General features: G+C 39.0%; 2 protein-coding genes and 1 long non-coding RNA gene across 3 annotated transcripts in view; 1 reads left to right on the top strand and 2 right to left on the bottom strand.

The window, feature by feature from the left end:
* Window positions 1-2,591: 2,591 nt before the first annotated feature.
* LOC106518497 (uncharacterized) lies at window positions 2,592-13,293 on the bottom strand. Its single transcript, XR_001310324.1, has 3 exons — window positions 13,066-13,293; window positions 4,097-4,100; window positions 2,592-2,602 (listed from the first exon to the last, which is right to left on the bottom strand). It is a non-coding gene; the product is annotated as an uncharacterized LOC106518497 (long non-coding RNA).
* The window catches only part of LOC106518495 (tripartite motif-containing protein 16), a 4,237-nt gene continuing 509 nt past the window's right edge, over window positions 9,575-13,302 (bottom strand). The window contains exons 2-3 of the mRNA XM_014009807.1: window positions 12,888-12,983; window positions 9,575-11,721 (exon numbers count right to left, since the gene is read on the bottom strand). Of these exons, the coding sequence (XP_013865261.1) occupies window positions 10,055-11,701 (1,647 nt within the window). The 5' untranslated portion in view covers window positions 11,702-11,721; window positions 12,888-12,983 and the 3' untranslated portion in view covers window positions 9,575-10,054. The remainder of the gene's footprint in view (window positions 11,722-12,887; window positions 12,984-13,302) is intronic.
* The window catches only part of LOC106518496 (probable G-protein coupled receptor 22), a 13,773-nt gene continuing 11,126 nt past the window's right edge, over window positions 10,656-13,302 (top strand). Inside the window, exon 1 of the mRNA XM_014009812.1 lies at window positions 10,656-10,726. The gene's annotated coding sequence lies outside the window, so the exon portion shown is untranslated. The remainder of the gene's footprint in view (window positions 10,727-13,302) is intronic.

Raw genomic sequence — 13,302 nt, 5'->3', positions numbered from 1 at the left:
TCTTCAACATATACTCCAAACAATGAGAATTAACAGATCTTACTGTTTTTCATAAAAATAAACATAATTGTGTTTACAACCTGAACAGCTATGTATAGCTTCATTCCTTCCCATCATGGTTTTAGTCCAAAACTCTGACATTAAAGATGACAGGCGACATGCATTCCTTGTCCAGTCTGTGTTGGGTTTTCAAAGGTTGAAATTTATAAATTAATTAATCATGGCTTTTCATTTGTGTTTACAATGATTTATTTCATTTGTAATGGTTGGTTGTTCACATGATCGAGCAATCAACATGCATACACACCTACACGTCAGGGTCAGCTCAGTCATTCAGCAGTTTTATCACATGGTTCCTATCATTCTGAGGCTAAAACCCTAATTTAAAAAGGGTYTAATGAACTAACATCACCTCAGTGCACGGAGTGCAAGTCCATAAAAGATAAAGAAAGTTCAGAAGGTCCAAAAGCAAAAAAGCAAATTAAATGTCACATTGAACTTTTTCTTTGATTCAAATGAATTACAGCTGAAAGCAGACTTTAAACATCCAATATTGCTTTTAATGTTAATTAATTTGATTTTCTGTAGTATGATTGAAATAAATATTCTTCAATTTTCTACAGAATCTGAATTTTAAAAAGTCACAAAATAATAAATTGCCCAGTCATGTATCTTTCTTCATCTTTTTCTCACTCGCTGTGTCACTTTGACAACCTGTTACATCAGCCTGTCATACAGGAATAGCAAGATTTTCTTCAGTGCCATTCATCTTTTTAATCTTTGTGCTGCCGCCTCTGGGAAAAGCTGATGTGTCTAAAGCTGTTCAATTATACATGCTTATATACGCTCTCTTGTCTCACACTCTTTAGTTTCCTGCCCCAGAGGGAACAGGACCGCAGAGCGTCTTTCCTCAGATCTGTTCAGACTGAGGGGCCTCTAGATAGGAAACTGTGAATTCACCTGCAGCTGACAATTTCAGGAACTTCAGAATATTAGGTTTTCCAAAATTGACTTTCTAAACCATATGCTGCTGTTTACATGAAGAGGCCTTCAGTGATCATCGAAACTGATCAACATTCAATCTTCTTCAGAGAAATTACACCCGCTTAAYGTTATCAACCCATTAAATGGTCRTTATTAGTTATCAGTCCCATACTCGATCTGCAGAATGAAGATGCAGGCTGTAGCCGGTGCTCACCCCAGACGTTGCTGTTGCTAACAGACAGACAGCTGCTCAGACATGTTTCCGTCTTTAATCTACTACGCTCTGTAGTGTTAAACATTTCCTGAAACTTTTGTTGATTTTTAAYGGCTAGAAATTTTTGTTTATTTGACGACGAGAGAGGGGAATATTCTTAATCTCCGAAATCCAAAATCCAACTCTTAAACCAGCCGTGTGATTTGGCTCAAATTTCTGTCAGTCATAGCTTTATACACGACAGAATTTCCCTGCATTTTTCATTGAAATCAGAGGTGGATTTTTAAAAATRTGTAACGGACAGAGAAGCCTGGCAACCGCTCCGCAGTCTCCTCCCCTGTCCCGTTGTCACAGAAACAGAGTATACATACTGGAATCGTGGTTGTTGCGGATAGCGAAGTCGCTTCAGCTGCTCAGATATTGCTTAAGGGAGCATTTTTTGCTCATCAAAGTACTGCACAAAAATGGTTCAAATTCTAGTATGTTGTACAGCTCTAGCACTCTTCTAAAGGTTGCATTGAGGCAGCTGTAGTCCCCTCTCATTAGGGTTGGTCCCGTGTGATTTATGAAGTKTATCTTTGTGAATTTTGACTATGWTGCATAATTCCAGGCTAGCAGTCATAGGGGGCCCCTAAAAAAGTTGCTTTTCTGCTAGGAGTGTGGTCCCGGGCCTTGGATATCTTAAAGGGGGCCCTCAGAGAATAAGGACAGTCCAGTTTGAGTGGGAATTGGACTCATGGTTCGGAAAATTCAACCTCGTCAAAGTTGGGGGTTTTGGGATTTTGTGAAGTCCCTGCCGGAGAACCCAGGGGCCCAGAGCCAAGGGACCACCTCTGATGTGTCAACTCAGTCCCCCATGACGACATATTAAAACAAATAAGCTTTCTAGCCCGGGTTTTTAAAAAAGTGGCATTTAATTCATCACCTGACAGAAAGATGCTCTTCAGACACAGAGGAGTCAGGTGGTGAATTAAATGCCAAACTGTTCTGGTCACAATTTCATGTAATATTTCAAAATTCTATGTTCAAATTGATTTTTTTTTTTGGCTGTGACCATTTTTAATTGTACAGTATTGGTTCTAAAAGGTAGTCATTGAAAACGTGTAGCCTATAATCACTTCCAGAAAATTTGATGAAAATCCATCTATGGGTTCAGGAGACAAAGGTTAATCAGTTATACTCAGACAAAATTACAATTTAGGTTAAAAAGATGACAAATCGTGGTAACATCTTGTTGTTTTCTGATGCTGGCATGTTAGCCTATAAATTGAGAGGTTGGGTCAAGTGTTTGGTGGTTACACCTCAAGGCTCGGTTATAGTCGYGCTTTGGGWAGTCGCGGAGTGCGCGCGTGCACCCTCGCCAGCGGCGGAGGTGTTTATACTTGGCGCTTACATTGTAGGTTTCTCCAAAAGGACACGTGGATGTACACTTTATAACTTGTGAAATGTTGTAAATAGGAGAGCAAAAGCATGACAAACAAACATGCTGTTTGAATGGTGCGCGGCGTGAGCAGACTTTGCGGAGTTTCAAAATTTCAGAGGTGCACGACCACATGCCAGGATACTGTGCGGGTCCAATGCGCGGGGGCGGGGACAGCGTGATTGCATCACTTTTGGTGCGTCCCCTCGCGCCCGGTGCGACGCATCAACCATGAACTAGGCTTCAAGCTGTTTGTTGTCTGCTTTGACTCATTAAACAGATTTATGTGACGCTCACTGCTGTCCTGCTGAGTCAGGCCAGTTTAGGAGAAAGCTGTTGTCATGTGATTAGTCTCCAAAAATAGCCCCAGTTAGGTGTCAAAAACCAAAGAAAAGTCAAAACATTTTAGAAAACTTGTATCAAGATGAAGCAGCCAAAAAAGGAAAAGGATAAAAATACAACAGAATCTGTTGGAGTGAAACAGACAGTGTGTAATGAGTTGAAACAAACCTGTTAAATTTGACTGTAAAACTCATTGAAACAACTATTGTGAGTTGGCACTAAACAAAGAAATGAAACTGAAGTGATAAAAAGTGTTGGTGTTTATATTATTAGCTGTTTTTATATAGCTTGTCCTGAATCCTCATAAATTATAGCTGCTTTGAATTGTGATGTAATCTTCAGTATTTTAATGTCACATTAAAAAGATGTTGATATTTTAAAGTGTGGTTTTGTGTAAGAATTAACAATTAATATTTTAACAGCTGCAGCTATCTGAATGACCTCAGCTTGGTGAATTTTTATTTATTTATTTATTTATTTATTTATTTATTTATTTATTTATTTATTTGTTTGTTTGTTTGTTTGTTTGCATGACCAGACTGATGAGCTAACAGCTAGTCTGCCATCTTTAAAAAAGTTCAAGCTCAAAAACTGTTCAAGTGAACAGAGTTTTGTGAAATCTTACAGTGCAAACATTATTTTCATGATTCTGTGTTTATGATGTTGAAATAGCAGCAGAAGCAGCTAGCTGTAGCATTTCAGGCGGTGACCCCAAGGCTTTGGGACACTCTCCCACCATCCCTATACGGTATAGACCGACTCTTTTAAGAAATATCTAAATGCATTTTAATTCAGACAGGCTTTTAGCTAATTTTTTTTCCCTCTGTGAAGCACTTTTTGATGTGATAGTAGTATGTCCTTCGCAACTTTGGACACTTCTAGCATCGTAACATTTTTGTTTGTGGGAAAAAACTATAAAGAGACACTGATGTCAGGGTATAAGCTCTTTAAAAATAGCACTTAGAGGAAATCGTTCAGATTGGAGCTGTTTTAAGAAAACAAATCTATTTTGGTCCCAGCCCTGTTCAGACTAGCCATTAGCTCATTGATATGATCAAGATTAGGATTCTGTTTCTTCAAACTGAGGCAGTTCAACAATTATCTACAACAGGTAAGACACTGCATGTTCATAACACTTCTCTGAACCTGACTTCAAAAGATATGATCTAGTTTTAAAAWGTTTTATGTGTAACTTATAACACAAAACGTTTACACTTTTAATTGAAGATAAAAACTTTATAGCAAAAATTGATCAGTATCTTCTTCAACATCATTCGTGTCTGAAGTCTGAGTTAGGAGGTTATTCTGACTAATGAGGACATGTAATGCATCACCTTAATAGGTCAGATCTCAGTAAGTGGGCTTCTATAGGCAATTATTAGAAAATGTTCACACATTCAGCCCCAGGTGACAAAACCTCCAGTGAGCTGCTTCCACTTCAGGCGACTTAATTATCAAGTTTTCTGAAGAAATGCACCTGGTTTTACACTTGTCTTCTTTTGGCTCAGAGCTAGTTATGAAAATCTGCTTTTAGAAAGGAAATTTAAGAAACTTGACCTCAAAAAATCAACCTAACTCTCTGGGTTTTACAGGTGGAGAACATTTAGGGCACATTCACTTTCTGGTCCGATTTGAAGTGTTTTTTTTAAGCAGTGTCATTCTGTATTTCTGTCCATCATGTGAGTAATTAATCTGCTATAAACTTTATCAAATATCAAACCAACTCTGCAAAAACTAAAGGCTAAGCTTTCCATGAAATATATATCCTTCATGCTGAGTTTTATTTTGATCAATGATAAAGTTGTGGCCATATTGTGTACAACGTCAGTCAGTTCTACCAGCTCACATTTTAGCTCACAATCTATAAAATTGACTGAGATATATATTTTTGTGTTGTCTCATGTTGCTTAGATGTGGCGGCCATTTTGAATTGGGTTGACTTCAAAAGTTATTTGATAAAATGTACATCTTACTGTACGTTTTATTAATAAATGCCCTCTGGTTCAAAGGATATTCTAATAAAATGGCAAACGGACACGGGCAAAAATATTTTCACCTTCACGTTCAGTGCAGGGTGATAATAAGACACCTATAGACTCAGACTGGTTAAATCAAGCATCTCAGAACTGTAAAAGCTGATGAGGCAATCAAGATCCTTCTCAGAGTATTTTGCTGTTGAGAGTTAAAGATTGGTAATGTCTTCCCACCTTTGCTGTTTGCTGTGATCTGTCTGTGCAGTAATCACGCAGCATTTTACTCAGGCAATCAGAGACCTTAGAAACCGAATCGGTCTTTTGGGGGGGGACTGGCAGCAACCTGGAAACCAGCAGCGGTTCGAGGAAAGCTGATGTAAGACTTTAGAGTGGAAAAAACTAGCACCTCTGCTCCCTGGGACATCTTGTTTACCAGCACGTCTCGTTCACTCTCCTTCCACTTCCGTCTCTCTCAGGCCTTGTTTTTTTATATACCTTCCTCTCCTGCAAGGCTTCTTGGATAGATTATACTCTCAGGTGATGCATGCACTGTTTTTAAAATGACAATGCACCTCTTGTCCGAAAATGTGCATTCCCATTTCACGCCGGTGTCGATTTAAAGCCCCGCTACCCTCTGGTGGCAATCAGTGCGCTCACCCTCTCACCAGCAGGAAACGTTGAGGAAGGCAGCTACAGGCTCATGCATCATCCCTTTTCTTCTGTACTTTCCTCAGTGTTTCCAATTTTATTTCTCCAAACAGAAGAACAATCTGCTGCAACCTATATTCTTATCACATTTGTTTTGACGAATAAAAAAAACCAATTTTTTTAATTGTTGCATGACGCTGAAGATAAAGACTGAATGATTATATTTTTGTCCTGTGTGTTCAATTGACTGTACCGTTAGCAAAATATCTCATGAACCACAGTTTCCAGAGAGCATCATTGGATGGACCTCTGCATCAGATTAGGGGTGTATTCAGAGTTTGTTTCCCTCATTGGTCCGGACCCTTTATGCACATGCCAAGTCGTACAGATTGTCCATAATTTCTAAGGATTTTATGTCATTTTGCAGGCATACACATGTATAGAGCAATCTTACGGATTTGTTAAAACCTCATTTTCAAATTTATCCAACTCCGTCCCAAAAAATTAGAAGTATATCATCACAAAACCGCATTTGAATGAGCTGCTCTTCTAATTTTAAATGGCACTGAAGTTTCAATAAGGGCACCATCTTTCTTTTTGGGTCTGTGCTCTGTCTTGCATCATTCCTGACCAATGGGAGCAGTGACCGTCACCTGTGTGGCTTTGTTTATAAATTATACACAGTACAGTAGTCCACTTGCAAAAAAGCACAATGTGAATGCAAACGGCACCAAATGGGGTGGGGGGGCAGCCCGCTATTTAGTCAGGACCAAACAAGTGGATCAAAGCACTTCCCTGGCGTGAATACACCTTAATGGCCACCACAGCTAACTGAACACTGAAAACATAAACATTTACAGATTTTGAGCTAAAATTAGTTGTGATAATTGCTGACAGTCATACTAAATACATAAAGCATTAAAAGATTTTACTCTGCCCAGCCAAAAAAAGACATCATCACCTGGATTTAACTAAGCAAATATAAGTCTCCCACTGGACAATTACGGCAAGGGTGATTTTGTTTCATCTGACAAGTTATTTAACTGACGCAGTGAGCAGCTTTTTTGTTAAACAACTTCACGTCCTGTGGTCGTGGAGAAGATGCTGATCTGTTTCAGAAAAGTCAAATTATTGGCATCAATGAGAAAAAGAAATTTGARGAGATTGCTGAAACTACTAAAACCAGGTTAAGAACTGTGTGGAAGACAGCAGAGAAACCTTTTCAATGGCCCCTACTTAACAGTTTGGTGAAATCAAATTGTAAGGCAACAGTAAAACTCATGTGAAAGAACACTTCCACATGCGCAATTATGTGAAGAGAGATGAAGAGGTTGGGACTAAACATCACTGCAGCCATAAGAAAACCTCTCATCAGTTAGGCTAATCAGAAAAAAAAGGGGCTTCAGTTTGCTAGGGAGCATAAAGGTAGAACTGGTCTATTAAGTCCAGATTTACTCGGATCATCAGAAGAAGAAAAAAATGCAACTGAACCAAAATAAATGTGACATTGCAGAAGCTTGTGGAAATGATGCCACAATAAATGTGTGCTGTAATTAAAGCTGAAGGTGGTCCAACCAAAGAGTAGAGAGAGTGACCTTTTTTTGGCCAAGCAGTGTATATCACAGAACTAGTAAAGCTATTTTCATGATTTGACTAAAATAGCTCTAACTTAAAGTGCCTGTGACATGCACATCCATGAAATACAAAAAGTCAAAGAAAATGTATATTCAAGAAACTTGGCATAATACACATGATTTTACCCAATTTGTCACATAACTGGCATATTTTCTTTTGAACTTGGCTCAGCTAAAGTGAAACAGGAAGTGACATCAAAGGGGAACTCTTTGAGAAAGAAACCTCCCAGGTTTTTTTGTTTATTTAAAGAATATTGTTTGAATTCTGACTCTTTCTCATCTCTCTCTGATAGTGACTCAAAATAATCTAAAGAAACATCAGATTCTTCTCTACAGTCTGTGCTGTTAGCCATTTTAGCAACGGTCTGTTCACATTCAGACATTCCTCTTTGACATCACTTCCTGTTACTTCACATGCAAATATCTCAGCAACTGTTCATTTCGGTGGCGTGAAATCTTTTTTTACAATATATTATCAGTGTTATCTTTCCAAAAATACATTCATATTTTTTGCAAAAGTTTGATGTCGCAGGCACTTTAATATAAAACGATCTTGGCAAGGTGATACATTGCCTCCTAATCCTCAAAGAAAAGAGAAATACATAAAAAAATGTTTTTTGTTATTCAAATCTCCTGCAGCTCAGTTTATTTTCTTTACATTGTTAGCATTCTGATTCCACACATCATCTATTTTCCCCCACAAGGGTAAAACTTGTTCCAGTCTCTGCATTTGTTGCTAAGAAATCTTTCAACTTTAGTACACCACTGTCTCGTAGTCACTGTCAGTTCTGTACCTTTGCCCTCATTAATCAGGTCTCATGTAGCGTGGTTGCTGCAGCAACAGAAGAGGATGGAAAAATGACTCCATCTCTCGACTGAATGTAAAGCCTCTAAACCGAAGGTGTGCAGAGAGTTTAGTGTTTTGCAATCCTGCTTGTGATCATTGTGGTGAGATCCGTTCAGAGTAAAATAAACTGATATTTAATTCTTTTAAATTGGATAATTCTGTACTTTTCAGTGCAAATAAGTTGTATGAATGTTTATATCGGCCTTGAATAACTGTAGCTTAACTATTTTAATGCAAACTTTAAACTTAAAACTTTATAAAACGTTAGCACTTCTTGTACTTCCAGTTATCATTGATAAATTTATATATATTTTTCATTCTGAATCAAATTTTTAGCGCACGTAGAAACATTTGGAACAGATAAATTGAGCAGTCGTTGTTTTGGGCTTTTAAAGGCATCACTCCCACCCTGTCAGAGCTGCACCACATACTGACAGTAATTAAGCTGCAGCGCTTCCATATTAACAGCAGACTACCCCAGCAGTGCAGTGTTAGCCACATGCAGCTGAATAATAAGAAAAAAAATACATATATTGTGGTGCAGTTGGTTGGTACTGATATCTTCAGGGAAGAATATTGTCTATTTGCTAAGCAAAATAAGAAGAACAGCATTAAATACTAGAGAAGTTGTATTTTCTGCAGAAATGTGTGAATGCTGAGTCCTGGATGGCTTTGGTTAAAGAATTGTTAGAATAAGCAGCATAGAAGCAAACTGACTTCCCCTAAACAGTAGCTAGAATTATAATTAGCACAACTGTAACTAAAGGCTAATGCCATCAAAACAGTAGAAGTTATACTTAGCAAAGCAATGGCTAAAAAATAAATTTTGCTGTTTCGTTTTCTCGTCGTCGCTGCAGAGTGAAGCCATAAAACTCAGTATAACTAACAGCAGAGTATCAGAAAACTGCAAAACAAAGCCTCTGATTTCTGAGAATGGGTCTCCTGCAATTGCACAAAAATTATTAAAATATTAAATGATTCAGACCCAGGAATTGGGTTAAATAATGAAAATGAGTTGGTGACATTTTAAAATTGCTCTTCATAGATTGTTGTTGTTCTCAACAGCTCCAGACAGGCTAGATTGTTAGAAAATTATGAAGCAGTATAATCTGTATCCATATAATTTGTTGTTCTAGAAAGATTTGATGATTTTGTTTTGTAAACAGATAATGGTTTGAATCTATACTTGAGGAAAAAGGGGCAGATATATTTTTTTCTACTCTGCTGCCATTCATTTTATGTGTATTTTCTTTTTATTGTACATAGAATCGTTTGTTTTTATAAGAAATGAATAAAGTTTGAAAATAAAAAAATTAAATAGTTTTAAAATATTACAAATGTGATGCATTTGCACTGTTGAACAGACATTACATGATCAGTCATCATTCATTGCATTTGAATATTTGAAAAATGGGTACAAATACCCAGGAATTTGTGTTAAACTACATTTTATTGTAAAAGAAATTTCAAAAGATCGACATTTACAAAATAAAAGATACAAAACTTCACACGTTAGATTTTCAAATGTTTATTCATAAAATAGTAAACTCAAACAATTTTGTCAACAAAGGCACCTCAAGTCAGCTGCAACCTATGAACTGAGACAGCTGTGTGGGGACCAAATCCTGGTCCACATGGGTACAGATACCATTTTTGGGGTGGGGGAGTTAAAAGAGAAAGGTTGTAGACAAGACTGGAGAATGAACAGCAAATCTCCACAAGGACAGAAAAACCAGTGTGTGAATCTTTTCATTTAGTGTTATACCTTAGTAATACTGCACATGTGGAATAAAAATGTTTTAAAAAGGTCAAAGCTGCCATTTTTCATTAAAAATGATCAAACTGAGTGAGTTTGATCAAACAAACTGAACAACAATGTAAAAATACCCATTTGGTAAAAACCTGAACACATTTCTTGACTCTACAGCTAAAACAGAAGAAATCCAACAACAAACGATCAACAACTTGTTTTAAAACAGCTTAAAGACACGTCTACTTCAGCTTAATGAACTCAGCTGAGTCTCCGTCGTCGAGGAACAGGAGACCAGCGTGGAGCGGCTGAGTGAACGTGGTCTGGACTCTGTGGAGGAGGGTCATGGTGTCAGAGACGCTGTAGAACGTCAGAACACCTGCTCTGTGGTCCAGGTACATGCCGATCCTGCAGGAAGTGGGACCTGAGACTGGAGTACGGCGTTTATTGTGCCAAAATGCGTAGCCGTTTGTTTTACAACATAAGGCCCAGGATTGATCATTGGATCCAAATTCAGCATCAGCTGAACCTCTTGGGCTGCTGATATTCTTGTAGGAAACAGCAACACAAACCATACTCACGCCCCACTCCACCTCCCAGTAACAACGTCCACTCAGACGCTCTCTGCTCAGAACCTGTTTATAAAATCTGAACCTGTCTGGATCATCAGGAGAAGACTGGTATTGTTTCATTGATGTAGCTTTTCTGTCCTCATCAGATAATAACAGCCATATGGCTGTGTTTGGATCCAGAGTGATGTCTTGTGAATATCGTAGGAACTCATCTCTGCTCTTTGGTTCTGGCAGAAAAACGTCGACTTCTGAGACTCTCCGTGAGAAGTTTGTCCAGGTGTCCCTCAGGACGTCCTGCATCTTGTCTCCGAGCTGGTCCACAGCTGCCGTCACGTTCTCAAAGTATGTGCGAGGAAGAGTCTTGATGGTGGATGAGTGTGGAGACTCACTGAGTGCTGACACTGAGGGGTAGTTGTGGAGAAGCTGGATGTGATCCTGTGTGTGTGACAGCTGCTCCAGCTTAGCATCTTTCCTCTTCAGGTCAGTCAGCTCCTGCTCCAGCTTCTCCTGAAGCTCTTTGACGTGACTCACTTCAGTTTCCTGCCGGGATCTGAGCTGCAGCTTCAGATCAGAGCTTCTTTCCTGGAAGAGCCGGGTCAGCTGAGTGAAGACCTTCTCACTGTCCTCCTCTATTTCATCAGCAGAGCTATTGATGGCCTCCACCCCCTGTTGGAGCAGCTTCACGTCTTTCTCTCGCTCCTGAATTCTCTGCTGGATTTGTTGTTGGGGCTCCTCCAGCTCCTTCTGCTTCTCAGCACTTTCAGCTGCAGCTGAGACAATTTCATGTTCTTTATGTTGGTCCATGGTGCAGAGATAACAGATACASTGCTGATCGGTACGACAGAAGAGCTTCATCGCCTCATCATGACRAGGACAGATGTTCTCCTGGAGGTTCTTGGGCTCCACCATCTGGTGTTTCTGTAATGGTGGAGCTTTACGGTGAGGTTGGAGGTGTTTTTCACAATAAGAGGCCAAACAGTTCAGACAGGACTTGACAGCTTTCAGTTTCCTGTCAGAGCAGACGTCACAGGACACATCTTCAGGTCCAGCTGGAACAGCTTGGAGGTCAGTCTTCCCCAGCTCCTCCACCAACTCTGCTAATATGGTGTTTTTCTTCAGAACTGGTCTTGGTTTGAATGTCTTTCTGCACTGAGGACAGCTGTAGATATTCCTTTGATTTTCTCTATCCCAGGCCCCATTAATACATCTCTCACAGTAGCTGTGTCCGCAGGGAATAGTCACTGGATCCTTCAGGAGGCGCAGACACACCGAACAGAAGAAGGTCTCCAAGTGCACACTGATCTCGTTCTTTAACATTGTTGGAAAAGGAGGGGTTTCTGTGTAAAAAAGAGATTAGAGACATGCTGTCAGTCTACCTGCTACAGATCACCTCAGGTCTTAATAAGTTGGGATGTTGAGTAAGCAAATACAATAATTGCAAAAATCATAAATTGATGTTTAATTTACAATGAAACACATTAAATGTTTAAACTAATTAAAGGAATGGAAAACCGAACGTGATCTTTTATGTTAGAAATTTAGTAAGTAAAATGGGTAATATAAAAATCTGGGTGTTGCACATTGAGTTTTGTAGAGTTCAAATGTTATTGTTAATAGTAAACGTAAATTCACATTTTTATTAGTTTTTTTTTTAAGTTCCCAATTTAGGCAATAAAATGTTTAGTCTTGACTGGTTAACTATATATGACAGCAGTAATAAAGGAAGGCTAATGACAGGCTTAACGTCATAAAAAGCAGCAGCAAAAAGTAAACAAATCCTACTATTTTCTATAAATAAATTTAAACTTTAAATATTCACTCCAGGTGTCTCATTTAAGTGAAGATAGAAGCATCAACAGATAAATGTTTCAGCTCATGAATCTGTTGCTGCACACTAAGGTTTGTTCACTGTTAAATAATGCTCTGCCAGGCAGTCAGAAAGGGACCGTTAAACGGTACCTGTACCGGTGTTGTACGAAATTCAGTTGCCCTGTGAAAATCTGTTCCCCTTGTGTTGGAAGCCCCTCCCTCATATGGTCTGACGTCACGCCTGGACAAGCGGGGAACAGATTTTCACAGGGGAACTGAAATTCGCACAACACCGGTGCATGCATCAGCTGTTTTTGTTCCGGTTCAGAAACGTCAAGGACGTGCGCCAAATTGCGCCTCGTCGTCTTTTCTGTTTAGTTTTAAAACGTCCCACACTTTTCACAATTTCTGTCCTTTTCTGAACGCCTCGTTTCGGGACTCTTCCTCTCCTCCCATAGCTAAAAATAGCCTTTAGCATACACACGCGCGTCGACAGTGTGACCGTTAGCGGAAAAGCTAACGTCGTAGCATCATGTAACTCAAATAACATTCCGGCCGGCAAAAGTGCGCTGATTTTAACAGGACTTTTTTTTTTACGAAGCTTCGAGGCAGATAATTTGCCTGGAGGATTTTTAATCATTAAATGAACCGAGGAATCATTTCAGCCCACAACATAACGCTGCCAACAGCTTACCTTTCTCCTTCCCCTGGTGTTCTCGTTTTGATTTCCTTTACAGAAAGGCTTCGTGTCCGTTTGTAGAACCGATCCTCCTCCAGAGTCTTAATGTATCTGTTAAAAAAAATAAAATAAAAGCGCCACTCGCCTCAGATTTACAGTCTAAATGTTTTTAAAAGTGTTAATAAATAAAAACTAGTGATGGGCAAATGAGGCTTTTCTGAAGCACTGAAGCTTGCTTTGAAAAAGGGTTCATTACTCGAAGCTTTCCAACACAGTTCTGTTTGGCTCCATCCTGTGGCCAAAAGTATGAAAAGCTGCTTGAAACAACACAAAGTGAAGCACTTCATCGTGAAGGAGTTGACAGCTCTTTAATTAATGATATTTCTGTTTGCTATCAGGTTGTCATTGTGTTGCTTGAATAGATTTTCTT

This window comes from Austrofundulus limnaeus, unplaced genomic scaffold (assembly GCF_001266775.1).
Source record: "Austrofundulus limnaeus strain Quisiro unplaced genomic scaffold, Austrofundulus_limnaeus-1.0 Scaffold62, whole genome shotgun sequence".
Lineage (NCBI taxonomy): Eukaryota > Metazoa > Chordata > Actinopteri > Cyprinodontiformes > Rivulidae > Austrofundulus > Austrofundulus limnaeus.
Note: the sequence above shows the minus strand (reverse complement) of the source record. Positions and strands in the feature narration are given on the sequence as shown.